The 18602-nt window shown below is 40.2% G+C and overlaps 2 protein-coding genes across 7 annotated transcripts in view; one reads left to right on the top strand and one right to left on the bottom strand.

Moving 5' to 3' along the window:
* Positions 1-403: 403 nt before the first annotated feature.
* acbd4 (acyl-CoA binding domain containing 4) lies at positions 404-11942 on the top strand. Of its 2 annotated transcripts, none has more exons than XM_040038585.1 (10): positions 404-637; positions 1234-1352; positions 3471-3591; positions 6529-6613; positions 7603-7723; positions 10032-10129; positions 10216-10396; positions 11085-11290; positions 11438-11485; positions 11614-11942. In XM_040038585.1, exons 2-10 carry the CDS (start codon positions 1277-1279, stop codon positions 11725-11727), a joined length of 1050 nt encoding a protein of 349 aa, XP_039894519.1. In that variant the 5' UTR covers positions 404-637; positions 1234-1276; the 3' UTR covers positions 11728-11942. The 2 variants fall into 2 exon arrangements, with proteins under 2 accessions (XP_039894519.1, XP_039894518.1); XM_040038584.1 differs by having other exon boundaries at positions 405-637; positions 11608-11942.
* Positions 11943-12932: 990 nt separating this feature from the next.
* arhgap23b (Rho GTPase activating protein 23b) overlaps positions 12933-18602 on the bottom strand; it is a 92978-nt gene continuing 87308 nt past the window's right edge. For 4 of the 5 annotated variants that reach the window (XM_040038581.1, XM_040038580.1, XM_040038582.1 and 1 more), the window contains 4 exons: positions 17388-17432; positions 17099-17192; positions 15669-15700; positions 12933-15584 (listed from right to left, as the gene is read on the bottom strand). In XM_040038581.1, coding sequence (XP_039894515.1) covers positions 14724-15584; positions 15669-15700; positions 17099-17192; positions 17388-17432 — 1032 coding nt within the window. In that variant the 3' untranslated portion in view covers positions 12933-14723. Of the gene's footprint in view, positions 15585-15668; positions 15701-15922; positions 15948-17098; positions 17193-17387; positions 17433-18602 lie in introns of all 5 variants that reach the window. The other variant, XM_040038583.1, reaches the window with a different exon arrangement.

The following is an 18602-nucleotide window of genomic DNA, read 5'->3' on the forward strand; positions in this document are numbered from 1 at the left end:
TGCCATACATTAATATGTATGGGCAGCATTTACTGTCAGAATTCATATATATATATATATATACTACTTTTAATAGTATATAGTTTCAATAGTTTTACTATTACTAATATAGTAATAATAATAACTATTATTACTATATTATTATCGGAGATGATGGTGCTAAAAAAGGGGGTGGAAGCAGAGATTTTCATTGAGAGTGACCAGGATGGACAAGAAAAGAAATAGGTATGTCACTGGGATAGCTCAGGTTGGATTTCCGCGGTTTGGATACAAATTTAGAGAGGCATGGTTTAGTGAAGTGGAGGGATAGTGGCTCTATTGGACAAAGGATGTCCAGTATGCCCATAATCAGTATGGAGCTACCAGGCAGTAGGAAGAGAGGACGCCCTCATTGTCACGTGATTTGACACGGAAGTCATTTGTGTAAAGCGCAGACTGGTGAGTAGCTGCAGTTGACGGTAGGTCAGCCCTGTGGCAGGTGGCTAGTGAGCAGTTTTGTGAACAAACGTTACCGTCAGCGTAGACCAAGATATAGCAAGCTTCATCTTGTTGCCAGCTCTGTCAGTCTTTTGGCCGAGGTTGCCGAGCTGTCTTTCTCCGGTGTGATCATGGACAGCGGCAGGACGTAGTCAGTAAGGTAAGACAGCTAACTCATACTAAGCTCGCTTGCAGCCAAAGTTCACTGTAGCAGCACTGTATATCGCTGTCTACATATCAAACGAAATTGATACTTATCAGAAAATTCCAGCAAATGCATTACCAAGTGAAACAGCATTAAAAGTAGTTACTAAGTTACGAGTGACACATGTATGTGACCGAAACTTTAAACTTAAATAAAGTACAAGTACAGTAAATGCTCTAATCTACATTTCACCACTGGTCCTGTCAGTGCTCTTATCCAGTGCTTTTGCGCATTGTATGAGTAACAATACTTTATTCCAATAACCATCGGAGCAGAGAGGGGGCATTGTGATTATAATCAGTGACTAGTGTTCACTCGTGCTAAGGGGTCAAGGCAAATATAAACATTACATTAATAGCCAGCATTAATTAATTATGACCTAATTACCTATCAGTAACTGAATTAATTTACCCCCCAAAATAAAAAATGCCCAGAGTCACAGATTAATTTGATTTACGGTATATTTTTGTTAATATTGGATTTGACTCACTCTCATAACTTATTTTTCCTTATACTTTTACTTCCACATCTGTGTATATATTCTCCCTCAGCTACAGCTCCACTCATGCTTCCTGTGTCATACCAGTCCCAGCCATGATAGAGCCTGTGGTTGATCACCAGAAACGCTTTCAGGCTGCAGTGGATGTCATCCAAAAACTCCCCAAAAACGGTACATGGAATCTTTCAGTCATTACTGGTTCCACGTAATTGAGGGCTGTTGAGCAATCACATATATTGTGTAACTACTGTTACAATAGCATAGATGTAGTTATTTTATTTTTAGGAATGAACTGTACCAGAAACACATGATCCAAGATCCTTGACTAGAGATCCAAAAGGAGAATTGCGAGTGTTCTGCCTCCACAGAGCACGTGCTCAGTAGAGATTTAGCCGAGTTTCATATTTGTCGTGTGCATCTTTTTTGTCATACTCTCAGTATTTCTCATTTTCCCAAAAAATTCTCATAAATAGTTTCACCTGCGCTCATTTAAAAGAAAAAAGTTTCACAGCACCAGTTTAAAAAGTTTACAATTTTGCAAAAGTTTCAAATGGATTCACTATTGGATGAATTTTTGATAGTAAATCATTTTTTGAGATAGTATTTATTATATGAACTACACTTAGTGCCGCTCTTAACACGGTATAATAGAATTAATTACACGGGGGAGGACAGTGTTCATTCTGTAAAATTCAGTTGAACACATTTTGCATACAAGTTGACTAAATATTTCCTTAAATGTCTTTTCAAATTCCCTCCCCCTCATGTCCACCTGCCTTGGTGACTCCTCGTGAATAAGTGACGTGAATGTGGTGATAGTCCAGCCTAGAAGTAATAAATGCATGAACTAATTCTTTATTATCATTTTGATAGGATATTTCTAACTTTAGAGATGTTGCACAAATGGAAGAAAGCAGTCCTACATATTTGTTTAATATGTGCGTTGAAGGACATATCCTATTAAAAAAAGACTCCAAGGTTCCTCACAGTGTTCCTGGTAATGCCATCCAGAGTAAGAATCTGCTTAGATACCATATTTCTAAGAGTTTTAGGGCCAAGTACAATAAGCTCAATTTTATCCGAATTTAGAAGCAGAAAATTAGAGGTCATCCAAGTCCTTGTGTTTAAGACATTCCCGTAGTTTAACTAATTGCTTTGTGTTATCTGGCTTCATGGACAGATAAAACTGCTATCTGCATAGCATTGAACATGTTTGCAATGCCTTCTAATAAAACTACCTATGGGAAACATGCATAAGTAAACAGAATTGGTCCTAGCACTGAACCCTGTGGAACTCCATAATTAATCTTAGTGCTTGAAGAGGACTCTCCATTTACATGAACAAATTTGAGTTCGTTAATGCAGCGCAGTACCTTTAGTACCAACAGCATTCTCTGATTGCTGTAATAAAATATTGTCATCAGCATTACTTAATGCTGCACTGTGCTCTAGCAGAACAAACACACAGAGTCCACTTTCAGAACTTATAAGATCGTTTGATACCGTCACTAAGCTGTTTCTGTGCTGTGATGAGCTTTGAAACCTGTCTGAAACTTAATAAATTAATAAATCATTCCTCTGTAAATACGTTAGGTATTTTACAACTACATTCAAGAATTTTTGAGATAAAGGAAGGCTGGCAGCTGGATCAAGTAATCGCTTTTTAACTACTGCCAGTTGGAAGGCAAGTAGCCAGTTAATAGAGTTAGGTTGATCATATTTAAAATTGAAGCATCAATTATTAGGCAATTCCTACAATCTGAGGAGCTTGGAAAGAAAAGTGTCTGGACTTGTTTAAGTTTCCTTGAAGACGTTTCACCTCTCATCCTAGAAGCTTTGCCAACTAGACCAAATAAATGGAACTGAAGAAGTCTCCAGAAGAAATATTTGATTACACTCAAGAAAAGGATGTCAGTACTCTGAAAGATTTGGTAAAAAAAATGCACAAGGAAACTCATGATGCAGCAGAATTAGATGTCAGATTCAAAAATTGGGTAGAGAATGGAATCACTTCATATTGCATTATATGATCTGATATCCAGCAGGTAGTACATGTCTGTACTACCTGTCTGTACTACCTGTCTGTACTACCTGCTGGATAACCAGTGATTTTAACAAAGAGTATTTATCATTTCTCCATTTTCTTTCTATTTTGTATGTATTGCTGCACATAAAAAAGGGCTGTAATCTTTTAAATGGACCTTGATTACAAATTTATGTAGTATAGTTTGGTGTCCAGTCCTGATGAGTGGAGAAATAAACCTGACAAATAGTTGTGCTGTTTTGTAGGCTCCTACCGGCCTTCCTATAAGGTCATGCTGCGCTTCTACAGTCTGTACAAGCAAGCAGTGTGTGGTCCCTGTACAGTGCCTCGGCCTGGCTTCTGGGACCCAGTGGGCCGCTACAAATGGTGGGTGTGTGTATACACATGTGCATGACAAAAAATTCAGTAGTTCAATATTTTGTGTCAGTTAATTAAGAAAGTGAAAATTTAATTTTGAAATTTTCTGTTTTAATATTAATCATTATTGCCGACCACAAAAAATATCAAATATTATAATATTTTATAAAACCCGAATTTTCCATCCACCAGCTTTTCTTTTTAATTAAAATCTATATTATCTGTATTAAGCACCTTTCAAATATTTGGACCCACTTTAACAACGAATCAATGATTTCTTGGTAGACGCATCATGAAAATGATGCAAATAAATAAATAAATAAATCAGGTCATTTCACTTTGATGGTTATGCATTGATTATACATTAAGGATTTGTTTATTTGTAAACATTTTAATCTGCTTTACCAGATATCACTGCCAGGCAAGCTCAGACCAAATCAACAAAAGTCAGTGTTGTTAAACTATCTGAAACAAGTCGATCTGAATCACTTTAACAAAAGTCATTCTGTGGCTTGTGCCGCAGAATTCTTAGCGTGCAGTAGTTAGTGTCTACTACAGGAACAATTAACGGGGTATACAAGACTTTCAGTGAACTTTGTACACAAACATGTGGGTGTTCAGGCAAAATTTTGCTCAAGGTCACATTTGTCATTTTATGGGCAATAGAATTTGAGTTGTGCTAGATCATGAGCCAATATGAGCTACTGTATGATTGATATTCTGATTTAACAGTTTTAATCAAGTGAGTTTTCTGTAAATTGCCCACAATTATAGTGAGTGGGCAAATGTTGCATTATAGAACAAAGGCATGATGTCTGTATTTTTTTATTTTTTTTAAAAGGAAAATAGTGTGATTCATAACATTACACATTACTGAAAGATAGGAGGAAAATGAGTTTTTTGCTCCCCCTGTGTATCCACCAGGGGGAGCAGGGATAATTGAAGCTTGTTCATTTACAGCTTCCATTTTAAATTTGCTTAAAGCTTCTATAATTATAGCAGAATTATGATGTTGAATGTTCCATTAAACAGAATCGGGTTATACAGATACTGCCTTGCAGCAAATAAAGGAGATCTTGTGCACACCGAGCCTTTAAATAACATGAACATTTTTTTGTGAGCAAACAAAAACTGTTGAAAAATGTTTATTTTACCAAAGTTGCCACATGTAGGGTTTTCCTCACTACATTTGGCAAGTTCTGTTGAAACAACCAGTTAAAATCAATCTTTGACTCACTGTCCTGCCTTTTAAATATAAATAAGTGTAGTGACCTTTATACATAGACATTCCATACAGTACTGCAAAAACTAAATACATTCATTTTTTGGCAGTCAGTAAAAAACATCCAAAACAAATCCGCTCATGTGGGTGGCCGCATGGCCAGCGGCACAGACAAATCAGTTCAGGCAGGCGACTGTTTGGCCAGCGGCGGCACCGGTGCTGATCTGGAGATGCATCAAGAGATGCTGCACTGTAGACCGGCGGAGATGATGGGATGCCTCTAGCAGCTTGGCAGGTTACTGGCGGCGTGGCTTGGCATAGCCCTCTGGTGGAGACAGAGCAGGACCAGCAGGCGTGAGAACCTCTGGCTGAGGCGAAGCAGAGCACTCGGCTGGCTCTGGATGCTGTGGCTGGAGCTCAAGTTGAGGACTGGGCCGCCTGTCCCTTGGCACCGTAACAGGTGGAAGAATTGGCCGGACCTTAGCTGTCCCTACCTGAGGAACAGGTATGGGTGCAGGGACAGGTTGGGTGTCAGCTGTCCTTGCCCTGGGAGCAGGAACGGGCTGAGAGACAGGTGTGGATATAGAAACAGAATGACAGGAATAATCGGATTTAAAGGTGCAGGTGTCCTTAATGACAGACTGACATGGTGGAGCATTTTTTTGGAAGCAGGTTGATGATGAACATTTATCTGATAGTCCAGTCCAGGTTTACAACAAACAGTCAGTGGCTCTTTAGCTGAGCAAACAGAAGTCTTAATCTGTCTTAATTTGTGGCGAGCAGGAGGGAAAAAGTCAGTTTCACTCACAACTAGAAGTTGCTGCTCTGAATGAGAAGAACTGTGGTGGCGAGAGCCTTGCCTCCTCTTGGCGGTGACAGTAGGAACGCTGAATGACGGAGCCTCTGCATCACGGCGAGGTGGTAGCGCTAGTGAGTGAGGTGGCAGGTGGAGGAGCAAGGCGCGGAGAGGCGAGAGAGTGAGAAGATCGGCGGGTGACACCCACTCACCGTGGCAAAGGCTGGCGTACAGGCGAGGCAGCAGGTGGAGGACCACGAGCCGAGCCAATCCGATCCAAGTATCCACTAATGGAAGAAAGGCTTTCTTCCCAGTCTTTGGATTGGAAGCCAGAGTCCCCAAAGAGAACCCACACTAACATGGGGAAAACATGCAAACTCCACACAGAAAGGCCCCAGGCAGGTGGTGGAGTTGAACTCTGGACCTTCTTGCTGTGGCTTTAAAATATTTCATTTTGCATGTAATAAAAATGGAGTATATGAAATTTTACAATTTTAAATGAAATAATAAAAGAAATTCAGTTTTTCTGATATGTTTTTTATGCACTTGGAAGTCGCTGTAGTCAGGTTAGTTTTTGGTGGCAGACACACACTTTGAAAAAAACAAAAAACAAATAAACAAGCCAAGTAATCAAGTCACTTAAAAATAACAAAGGAAATAGTCTCGCATTAAAAATCTTGCTAAAATTTGAATTTTAGAAGTTTTTTTGTCCAACTGATTAATAACGTCTTTCTTTGTTTTATGTTGTTAAGTAAATTGCCGATATTAAAATTACTGATATTGTCTACTAATTACAAAGTTACTAATAATTGTAATTCCAAAGTTAGAAAACATTTTGATAAGTGTTTTTTTTAACCACATTGTCATCTGATATGCTGTCGTCAAGTGTATTTCTTCCAGTGACTCAAAAGTTGTTTATCTGTGTTAGGGATGCATGGAACCAACTGGGAAAAATGAGTAGTGAGAGCGCCATGGCTGCCTATGTGGACGAGATGAAGAAAGTTGCACAGGAGGTACATTTATTTTATACATATAAACAAGCAAATTCACACAAGTTAATTAGAGGCTTCCCAAACAGCCTGCTTTTGTTTAGCTGTTTTTTTTAGCTGCTACAAGGGAAGGATTTGGTGCTTTATGTCAAACAGATAAGAAAACTGCATAATAAACACTTTTCTAAAGACAATATGAAAACATTGAAATTTACCAAGCAATCCAAGTAAAGTAATTGCATATACAACAGTTATTTATCAAAACAATTCAAATGAATGCAGTTATTTAAAAATAAAGTGCAAAACAGACAAAAACTAACTGAGACATACAGTATGTGTCCACCGATCTCAGTGCAACATGCTTGAAGACAATTGTATGGTGTCTCTCAGTCAGAATGCGGGGTTCTAAATAATGTGACAGGGTATGTTTTTTACCCTTTAATAACAGTAATATGACATTTCACCGTAAATAATAATACAGATATGTTGTTTTTGAACTCTTACCTTACTGCTGGAGATGAATGAGATGAACTTCCACAGTAGCAACTGTTACACAGTGCAGCACTCTTTTCCTCCCGCCAACACGAGACTACATACATAACAGGGCAGCAGACACAGAGCAGGTGGGTGGGACACACAGCAGCAGGCAGCTTTCCCATTGGTTGAAACATACTGGAGCCTGTTTATTCTGATTGATTGGGCAGGCTGTCCATCTTTCCTCACCTCTATCGTTTCTTAAAGAGGTACCCTCATTTTATGTGGGTTAAACAATGTATGTTGAAACTGGATACAAGAATAAACAATTAGCTGAGACATTACCACTACTTTGGCTCTAGTTATCTGGTAATAAGGAGTAACAGTCCCTTACCAGAGTTAATAGAATGGACTGGGATTTTTATCGCACTTGTCTTTTCTCACTGATCACTCAAAAATCTGCTTCTGTTTAAATGTCTCAGGGACTTGCAGTGAAGTAATGAATCTCCTGATCTCTAAGTCTTCTTATGTCCCTGTAGGTCATTGACACCATGCCCATTGATGAGAATACAGCCTCACTCTTCAAATACTTTGAGCCTCTCTACCTGTTCATTGATGACATGCCCCGACCTCCAGAGTCACTGCTGAAACTCAGAGAAGGTCCGTGATTACGTTCTGTGTAATGAGACACTTACAGGTTTGGGTTAAAAGGTTCAGCTACTGAGAATCTAATAAGTTATTAAGCACTAATGACTTCAGATAGGAAGCCATTAGTACTTCGTTTCAAATTACACACTATCATTTGTTTCATGGTGTTGCAAAATACACTGTTTACGGCAATATTATTTCATCGGGGCACAGAGGATACCAGCATGGCCAGAACCAGTTAGCTCCAAACAGAAGGACCAGTCAAAACAAATCGAGCACCTTATTTCTAAACGAGTGGCTACCTCTGTAGCATGGACATGGTTTGGTTATGAAAAGTCTGACACGGACCAGAAAACTATAATCTGCAAATTATGGCGCAAACCGGTCCCCACCACAGACTCAAACACGAACACGACAAACCTCTTTAACCACCGACGCAAGAATCACGTGAAAGAGTGTGGAGAGAGTTTACGGATGAGAAGCAAAAAAGAGCCGACAGGTGCTCAAAATAAACCTTAGACTCAAACGTTAGAACAGGCTTTTCCCCGCAGCACGCTGTGTAATAAATACTAGTTTAATTACATACTTACCGTTACAACTTATGTCTAAAATTGTATAGTTTCATGCATTGGTCAAAACACTCAACTCCAGATACATGATGCCCAGCTGAAAACACTTCAAGTCGAGTTGTCCAGGATTCACAGAATTTACAGAAAATGCAATATTTGGTGACATATATCGTTATTGGGATGAGAAATGTTTTATATCGGGATATGAGATTTTGGTCATATCGCACAGCCCTACTTTGAAACCTGTGGCCCTAATGCATAACCAAATAAATAGCTTTAATAAAAACACCTCTAGTGACTTCTGCATGATTCTCAGGGTGTATGTTACTGTATGTCAGCATGTCAGGAGTACCATATGTAATGGTATGTAAAGATTTGATACCTCTGGCCTAATTTTGACTTTTGGGGGGAAGCTTTGTCGAATTTATGACGTAATCTACGTGAGTGACGTTGTTCCTAGCATGTATGCTAGTGCTGGTGCATTATGTGTTAATTATTGTGTGGTCATGTTTCGGTGTTTTTTTTGTGGTCCCAGCTGAAAAAAAAGAAAATACTTGAAATATTTTTATTAAAATTTTTTTCCCCTCGTTCATTGTTGTCGTCATTTTTTGCGGGGATGCAAACATATTTGTCCCTCTAGTACTTTTCCATTCCAATAGTTTCTCCCTCTAGGAATTTGCTGACATTTGTGGATCCTTATATTGATGCTATGATTATTATTTGTTATTATGAGGTGATGATTGGTATTCTTTTCCTAAGAAATTAAAAACCGGCGAAAAAGTAGCTGGAAATGCACAGGAGGACTCAATGGTGCTGAACAGGCTAAATACAATAGTTGCGGGTTGTACGGACCTGACATGACATGACAGACTAGTGCTTCTGCCTTGTAGCTAAAGTTGTAAAATGTAGCTGTGCAAATTGTGGACTTTAATAAGTCAAACTTTAGACTTGACACGGTCTCGGTCTTAAAAAAGTGAACAGTGAGGGAGCGAAGTCTGGTCTCTGTGGATCCTTTAATGCCTCCACTGTAAGTACAGTGGGATTATGTGGTTATTATGGATATATCATCATATGACCAGTTCAGGTGTTAAAAGCTTTCACCCAAATTTAACAGTGTCAAAGGTAAACTGTCTGGCAGACAGGCAGCTCTCGGACACCTGGGCTGGACTCTAAATCAATTATAAACCAGTTATAGAGCGAAACCTTTGTTCACATACAATCAATCCTTGATCTTATCACAGATCGTCATTGTATTTTCCTTACAAGTGCTCGTCCTGCTCACTTCTCCCACAGTGGAGTACTGGACCTGGCCTTTCTCACTAATCCTTCGACATTAACCTGGACCTCTAGTACAGGAATCGGCTAATTGTATTAATTTGATTACATTTCTTTAATCAGTTGTCTTTTTCTACTTCAGAGCTTGTGGGAAAATCTGGTGTATTATGTCATATTTAAGCAGAAAAGTCTCAACTGCTTACAAAAGCTTTTAATCTGTACTTGATGGTGTAGACAGTTAAATCTCTGAATTTATTAAATACTAAATAAATGTAAATAATTATCTGTGTATTATAAAGTGAAGTGAAGAATCAAGTTCTGTTTTGCCATTTTCACTTAAAAGATTCCACAAATGATTTTTTATTTTTTCTATTAGGGCTGAAAATGTGTTTCCTGTCATGATGTTGGTTCCAGCAAAATGCCTGTTAAACCCAGCAAACCAACACAAACATGAATACATTTGATTTTACTTGCAGCTGAATCTGCAGTGTTGGAGGTTATGCCGCTCACCAGTGATTCAGAAAGTGAAATTTTCTCTGATTCAGTGGATTCGTTGGAGCTCCATAACGTCAAGGTATGAGGCACATCTGCCAGTTAATAACACAATGTCTTAATTTTAAGAAAACATTAACTAACTGAATTAACTGTGTCTGCTCACAGACCCGGTCAGACAGCTTTTATAATGACCACGTGCCCCTAGAGTCCTCTCCAGCTCAAAGCCAGAAGCAAGGCCGAAAGGTTGGGGCAGGTCAAGGTGGAGAAGGAGCAGAGGATGGGATGGCTCCAGACAGGAGGAGTCGGCACACTGGGCAAGAAACTTCTCAGCGTGATTGGAGAGAACGTAAGCTGCTATGTAATTTCTAAAAGCGTTCAATTTATTATTGGATAAACTGGGTGGCTGTAGCTCAGGAGATCGAGCAGGTCATCTACTAATCGGAAGGTTGGTGTTAGATCCCTGGGTGGCCCCCTGATCCAGGGGGCAAGACACCAATGCATCCATTGGAGTATAAATTTGTGAATCATAGATCGCAAGCACTCACACATAGATAAAAAGGGTTCGTGTGGGCGTGAATGGGTGTTAATGCAAGTTGTATAAAGCGCCTTGGATGCAGTTCACTCTTGTTAGTTAGTACGAGCTCATTAGAACAATGACGTTGTCAAAGTCATGTAGTTTTGTGCGATACAAGCTGCTGCTCTTTATAGATTGACATAATAACTTATCAACAAGGCCTATACTAGAAGAGCTAGAATTATCAGCTAGTTACTAAAGAGATATCACAGAAATGTTGTTAAAAACACAGCTAAATGTTATCATGTGTTGCGCAGCCCAGGCTTTGTGGCGTATTGTCTGGTCATGCACCTTTGTTGTGGCGAATCCTGTTGTTCAGGAGAATCCTGCAGGAGCTTTCTGCGCTGTAACGATAGGTATAAATGAAATACCCATCGTTGCAATGAAATAACATCTTATCCTAAAGATTGTTATAATAAATAAATGAATAAAGAGACAGTTGAAGTGTTATGGTCCACAGGTGCTCCACAGGGAAGTCTGGGATGGTCCCCAGGTGGCGGAAGTGGGCATGGACGTGGAGGAGGGCACGGTTCAGAAGGTGGTGCAGAGATGCTGCATCAGGCTCACCTACAACAGCAGATCATCCTGGCTCTTCAGAGGCTCAGAGAGGACATGAGGAGTGTGATGGACAGATTGGAAGTGTTGGAGAGGCTTGCTGCCACACACGTAAGCTTTCCTATGTCCCAACACTTCAAGTGTACTTTCTTTACCGTAAAATGTAAAGGATAAAAGCTCTTAATTACAGGCTTACAGGAAATTACATAGCTGAAGTTTGGGAGTCATTTCAGTTTACTGCTGTGTTGTGTGTGGCAGGCTCACAATTCAGACTTGAGATCACACCTGCAGTGTTCACCACAACAGGTACCAGGCTCTGATTGTACTCATCAAAGAATATCGTCCCATCATGCATGCTCATGTAAACAAACATGTGGTCACAAAGCTTTTTTCTCACATGCTGTGGGATTTTGTCCCCCACCCCTTAGGAACAGATGTCGTGGCCGTTTGACATGTCTGGGCAGACTGTCGTCTTTTTGCTGCTGTGGCCTTTTGTTGCTCACTGTCTGGTCTACCTGCTGAGGAAGAAAAGTCGCATGTCTTCATGAAGCAGCTGATATTCAACGTAAGACCAGTGAACAAGTCCACAATATCTGTGAAGGAGTTTAATGGGGAGAAGTTATCCTCTACATCATTATGTGATTTGATGCTCACCATGGATTCATCCTTCAAAAATATCACGTCATTTACGAGCATCCTATAAATGTGTTATATATGATTCTTGGCACATTTTTCAATAACTGTAATAAAATATTGTTCAATACTTGTTGGATCTCCCTTAAGCCTTCCCACTCTGGGTGCCCCAGGATGTAGTGCCTTAGTTGTAGGCAGAGTAGGCACAGAGACCCATACAGGTATGAAACAGGTAGAGGAGTCTAGGTGGTATGCGTCAGTCGGTTTGTATTGCTACAAACAGAGACAGTGGAAGAATCGCCCTTCTATGTGCAGTTCTGTAGGTTCACAGTGTAATTCACATTTAAAGTGAATTACACTGTGAACCTACAGTCTTACTGGAAGTGTCTAAAGAACCTTAGATCATTCAAAAAGTTTGTTATTTTTATTTTGTTTTTATTTTAAGAAATCCTGTCTGGAAGCGTTTGCAGTCAAAATTATGAACATGTTTCTTTCCCAAGATGATCTCTATAAATTCTCTTTTGGCTTCTCTTGTTCATATGATTCTTTTTATGTGTTTGTTTTTTCAATTCTGTTAGTGTTATTTCAGTTATTATATATGTAGTATGACAAGGTCTAAGGCGGGAAAAAAGTTAAGGTGGTATGGGCATCTCACAAGGGCGCATCCTATGCAAAGTGTTTCGAGGCCAAGAGACGGTGAAGAGACTACATCTCGGGATGCCTCGGTGTCCCCCTAGATAAGTTGGAGGAGGTGGCTTGGGAGAGTGAGGTCTTGGTGGCTGTGTTTAGGCTGCTGCCCACCAAGACCTGGCTCCACAAAAGTGAAAGAAAATGGATTTTGGATGAAATTCAGGTAAGAAAATCCCCAAATGGCTGCAATCACAGCTTTGCAAGAGTGATGAAAACATTTCTCCCACCGATGCTACATCCAGTTGAACAATAAACATGTTGGATGGTGTATGGAGTAAGATGCACAGGGCTTTTTGGGGCGAGTTCTTCTTTCATTCATTTTACCATGAATCTATGGATTCTGCATTTAAGCTGAGAAGCATTTATTTTCGATTGACTGTATATTTGGTGCCTCAGTCTGTTTCCTTTCTAGACAAACATGAGTAAAGTATGAGCTTTCTCTTTTTTATTTTGGACTAATACAATCATCATCATCATCCTTCATTACATTTGGTCTTCAATGGCCAATGTGTTGTAAACTGGAAGAGTGCCCAATCCTACATCTCCCACATTGCAACTGGGCAGTATCTTTTTGGAATTTCTCGAACTGCTACTGTAACCTTTCACTTCCCCTCTTTACTTTTCTGAGACAGAAAAAATGCAGTGCTTCTTAGTTCCCAGCATGATGAGAAAACTGTCCCGAATTATGAAATAAATAGAGCTGCCCTTTTTTATTAAAGGTCAATTATTTTTAGTTATTGAAGCACAAATATTACTAATACAAATAATTTAATATGTATAATATTTATATACACAGGTTAACAAGACTTTGCGTGGACCAATTTTGCAACACTTGTACAGAGTTACATGCACCAGGGCACAGACAGAGAAGACAGACGGATTCTAGATATACAAACATGGAGTCTGGTTTGACCACAGCTAATGTCAGTTTAGGTCACACAATTTTTTTTTAACCATTCCAATTTTTCATTCTTGAAACTTGTTTTTACAAAACTCAAGTTCTGGGAAGGAATCAAAAAAATACTGAAGCTGTGAAAAAGAACAAAAAGCTAACTTCACTCAGATGAGACTGTGTGGTTTTGGATTTAAGGACGTGGTTTGCTTGCTGCTTTTAGCTGCTTTCTTGTCTCTGTAACACTGACATTAAGTATGAGTTCACAATATGATAAACAACAAATATTTATCATGTTTGCACACTGCTGACACTGTATGATTACACAAACAGAGAAAAAAAACACAAAAATTGGCATGACTTCACATAGCTGCCCTGAAAACGTATGACGAAACAGGTTTTATTATAGCTCTGGCCCTCCTCATGCAACACACACACACATACTGGGAAACACAATAGTCTTACTGTACACTTAAGGTTTGCATATTTGTATTTGTTTTGACCATGCAAGTATTTTTTAGTCTAAAAAGTCCAATCATACAGCGAGAGACTAAGAGTGGCGATTAGTCAAAACCAGAAGGCAAAAAGAACACCTGCAGAGAAAAACAAAGATGAATTCTTTACTGTGACTTGTTATAACTAGAGCAGCAACAGCTCTTCAGCTAAATTTCAAATGTCTGCTGTGGTTTTCTCTCAAATGTATATTACCGCATAGCACTTTTACATTTATACTGTTGTAGGTTTCATTCCAAAAGGTTACAGCCTCTTTATTTATTGCATGCAATAAATAATGAATCTAGAGTTCTGTAGTGTGCAAACCATTATTTCTTCATCTCATTTCTTCAGCTCTGCACCTGCTCCATTGACAGAGGAAGATGTGCGTGGACTTTTTTTTGGTTCACAAGATTATGAATGCAGCTTTCTCACTAATGTAGCTAGCCTCCATCTTTTATATGGTTTATATGAAGTGTCTATGACATCAGTTGTTGTCAGGAGTGCTATTTTTTTCCTCATTTTTGAAGAAGTGTATATTTGATTTGATTTTAAGCAGTTTTATTTCTGACCATGTTTGTAGGAGAGAAAAATCCGCAGCAGATGGGAGGGAGTGCAGTATGTGAAAATAAGATAAAGATCCTAGTACCGTGCATTATTGTTGTCACTTTGGAATGACATTGCAATTGCACACAATGACATTTTTTTCCAATGACACATTACATCTCCAATAGAATATTCTGGAGACAGTTTTCCTGCTTGTGGACAACTGCGACACAGTGTTAGTGAGTAAAGGCCAAGTGCTTGGTATTCATTAGTGTGGATGAAGCAGACTGGTTAAACTACCACTGTGTGGCGACGCCATGCTCTCAGCTTGTCCTGCAGGTCTAGGCCTGATCTCCTTAGGATGACAGTGGAATGTCCTGAGGAACTCTGATCTATCCATCCTGACGAAGAGGAGATGAGAGAGGGAACCTTCTGTGCACAGTGAGGTAGGGACCTGGGACCTGGCTCTCCCTCAGTCATTCTGACTACCTTCACCCTATCATCTCTACATCCTCTTACATCCTCATTCCTGCCCAGCTCAAGGTCAAGATTCATGGACACAGCCCTTGTCCTCCCACCTCTAGTTTTCCTATAGCAGATTGGTGCTGACTGGTGCTGAGCAGTTCCACTCTGGCTGCTGATGTTGCGTGACCTGGTGGGTAATACCCAGAAAGGAATGGTCTGATATCCTCTGGCCAGACTGTGATTAAAATGGGAAGGAGGGTTCCTGAGAGGTGGTGATTTTGAGCATGCGGTGTGGATCTGACGGGTTGAGTCAGATCCTCTATTTGGATAAAGCTGTGATGGTGGTAAGTTGGTTCTTTGGCTGTTCCTCCTTTTTGACATCTTTGCATCACTGCCTGCTCTTTTTGCTTTAGCTTGTTCTCCTCCTACAAGTGAGATCTTTCCCTCTATCCTTTTCTCAGTGTTAAGGATGGTTTGTTCTCCCTCGACTTCATCTAGCTCTCCTCTTTCTTCTTTTTCCCCTACCCCTCCTTCTTCACCATATTTGCTGGCTTTGGCTGGTTCGTGCGCAGAAATCTCATCAGTGTTTCTGCTCACCGTGTGGATACTTGGACTTTTTTTATGTTTGTGGGTGACGGCAGCGATGACGGACTTGGTGTTCGGATCTTTTTTGGATGCAGAGGAAAGCTGAAAGGTTACCACTTGTAAGTATTTGTAATTATGTTTTTCTATTGCAAAATGTGATATCCTATTCCAAGAATTAGCACCTACCTTTAACTTAAGAGAATCGCTGGTGGTGGAACCTGATAGAAAGGAAAAAGTAAGTTAGTTAATGTCATCATTGGATGGTAGTAATGTTAGGATGGTCACAAAATATAAAAACATGTAAATAAAGAGAAATCACAGCACAAGCTGCTTTCAAAAAGGCAAAGTGGAGATGTTGGAAAAAACAATAGTTGTGGAAACAAATGGTTAAATGAATCCAAAGAAAGAGCAAACACACAGGAAGGAAGACCTGGTCCTACCGAAGAGGTTGATCCACTGTCTCAGCTAGAAAAAAGCACAGAAAGGCCCAGAAGAAGAGAACAGAGGAAAAAGTAGGAAACATTGTCAGTATCTACAAGCACAAACAGAACAGAGGTCTGCTGAGAAAGAAAAATGCTGTCAGTTGATGAGGCTACAGAATTATGAATAAGGAGGGAAAGTTAAGACTTTCCAACTGAAGCAGTGAGGCTCTTTTCTTCAAGTTGTATGTAAGCAGTGTTTCCACTGCTCATCTGAATTAACCATAAATTGGCAAGAGTCTGTGTTCAGTGAGGAAATAGTGAACTCAGTGATTTCTACTAAAGCCCGTCTAATGTTTCAACATTTCTGTGTTGCTAGTGTTGAATGCAGTGGCATTAGGTTGTCAGTGTCTGAACCCCTGCATACTCTTGCTGGGTATTTTTGTGCACCAGGAGAAACCAGGACCCAATGGCAGTCAGGGTGCCTTTATCTAGTCTTTGCCTAGAGGTCTGTGCGTTCTTTCATGAATATGCCTCCCCTGACTATGACCCATGACCAAACTGGTAATGCTGAGCGATGTTACGCACAGCATAACGTTGGCCACGTCGTCTCCAGGCTATTTTATGCCTGTCAAAAGTGACCAGGTGAAGATGCTGCCCTCTGTGAAATGTACAGGGCACCATTGGTCGACCTATCAATTCTGGTATTCTATAGCAAATGCCAGTTGGGTTCCATGGTCCCAGGCAGTGAGCAAAATGCTGAAGCATTAAGACTTCTTTTCACTGGATCTAAGGGACTCGGCCCAACTGCTGAAAAACCACACACCATAATCCCTCCTCCACCAAACTTTACATTTGGCACAATGCAGTCAGACAAGTACCATTCTCCTGGCAACTGCCAAACCCAGACTCTTCCAGTGGGCTGCCAGACATAGAAGCATGATTTTTTTACTCCAGAAATTGTCACTCCGTCTCTACTGCTCTAGAGTACATCCATTACTTTGCATTGTGCTCGGTCATGCAAGGTTTGGAAGCAGCTGCTAGGCCATGACAACACATTCCATTAAGCTCTCTACCCACTGTTCTTGAGCTACTCTTAAAGCTCACGAGAATCTAGCTGCTTCACAATGTGCGTACAATTGAATCTGTCTGTTGGTGAAGCATTAAAGGACTCTTGCAGCAGCCCCCACTCCTCACCTGATGCCTCTCTTGGCATGCCCGGCTTGCCAATGTTGGTCAGCAGATGGTCAATGTTGGGCAAAGGCTGTATGTCCCAATTATCATCTGGGGCCTACAGTCACACACACACACACACACACACACACACACACACACACACACACACACACACACACACACACACACACACACACACACACACACACACACACACACACATCCAGCAGACATAAAAGAAGTGACGACATCTGAATGCATACAGTCATTCATGGTGTTTTCTGTTCATTTGGGTGATAAGAGCCCATACCTTCTCTTCTTTATCAAGCTCTTCATTACTGAAGAACCAGTCATACTGTTGGAGAAAGGAAACAGCTGGTATCAAGGAAATTCTGCTGCACTATTTTGAATCATATTTATCAAATAGATTCTAGTTGCTTATGTAAACAAGGAGTCCTTTATAGTCCTATATAGATTTTATAGTGGCATATTATTCTGATAGAGCACTTTGCTCTCAGACAGCAGGCTTACTTGCGGTTCCTAGAATATTTAAAAGCAGAATAGGAGTCTCCCATCTCTCCTGTGGAACCTGTTCCCAGTTTGGATTCAGGAGACAGACACTTTCTGCTTTTAGGATTAAACTTAACATTTCTTTTCTTTGTTTCTTTCCTTTTTACCAAAAGCAGGTTAGGGCTGGATCGGTTTACCCTGAAACATCCCTTAGTTATGCTGCTATACGCTCAGATTGCTGGATGATTTCCCATGATGCACTGAGATCTTCTCTGTGTTTGCTTATGTGCCACTATCAAACTATTTGTAACAAGTGTCACAAGTGTTATGTCCTGTTTGCTTTTTGCAGTCTGCTTGTGTTCACCATCCAGCCAGCTGCAGTAGATGGTTCCCCCTCCCTAAGCCTGGTTCTGATGGAGTTCTCTATCTGTTAAAGGGAATTCTTCCTTTCCACAGTCTAGGGAGCTTGGAAAGAAAAGTGTCTGCACTTCTTTAAGTTGCTTGAAGACATTTCACCTCTCAGTTTGAGGGTCAAATGGTGGAGAGTCCCAGATTTAAGCCTTGTGGGAGTGTCCCCCCAAGACGGACAATGGACCCCGTAATGATCCTCCAACTAATCACACGAGCCAAGGTGTGAAAACGGGTTCAGTTCAAAATCAGCCAAAGTTTCAGGTGAGCTCATTGTGAAACTTAGCCCCACCCTATCATGTGATTTCCCAGACGCCTTAACGCCCACTCACATCCTGGGCCATTTGACCTCGGGAAATGAGTCCAGACGCTTTTCTTTCCAAGCTCCTTAGACTACGATGACCTGGATGACTGAGAACCTTCACAGACATATTCCTTTCCACAGTTCCCAAGCGTTTGCTTATAAAGGATTGCTTGATTATTTTTTTTCTCTAATATTGCAGGGTGTTTGTCTTATAATATAAAGCATCTTCAAACAGAACTTGCACTATATAAGTAGAACTGAACCACTAAAGCAACTTTCACATACCTTTCTTGACACAAAGAA

This window comes from Simochromis diagramma, unplaced genomic scaffold (genome assembly GCF_900408965.1).
Source record: "Simochromis diagramma unplaced genomic scaffold, fSimDia1.1 OVJJ01000617.1, whole genome shotgun sequence".
Classification (NCBI taxonomy): Eukaryota; Metazoa; Chordata; class Actinopteri; order Cichliformes; family Cichlidae; genus Simochromis; species Simochromis diagramma.

What these genes read in the sequence shown, in the direction of transcription:
- acbd4 (XM_040038584.1), top strand. Translation starts at nt 1,277, where the DNA reads ATGATAGAGCCTGTGGTTGATCACCAGAAACGCTTTCAGGCTGCAGTG. An exon ending in CCAGTGGGCCGCTACAAATG is followed by an intron (nt 3,592 to 6,528) that starts GTGGGTGTGTGT and finishes TATCTGTGTTAG; the next exon opens with GGATGCATGGAACCAACTGG. An exon ending in AGAGGCTTGCTGCCACACAC is followed by an intron (nt 11,291 to 11,437) that starts GTAAGCTTTCCT and finishes TGTGTGTGGCAG; the next exon opens with GCTCACAATTCAGACTTGAG.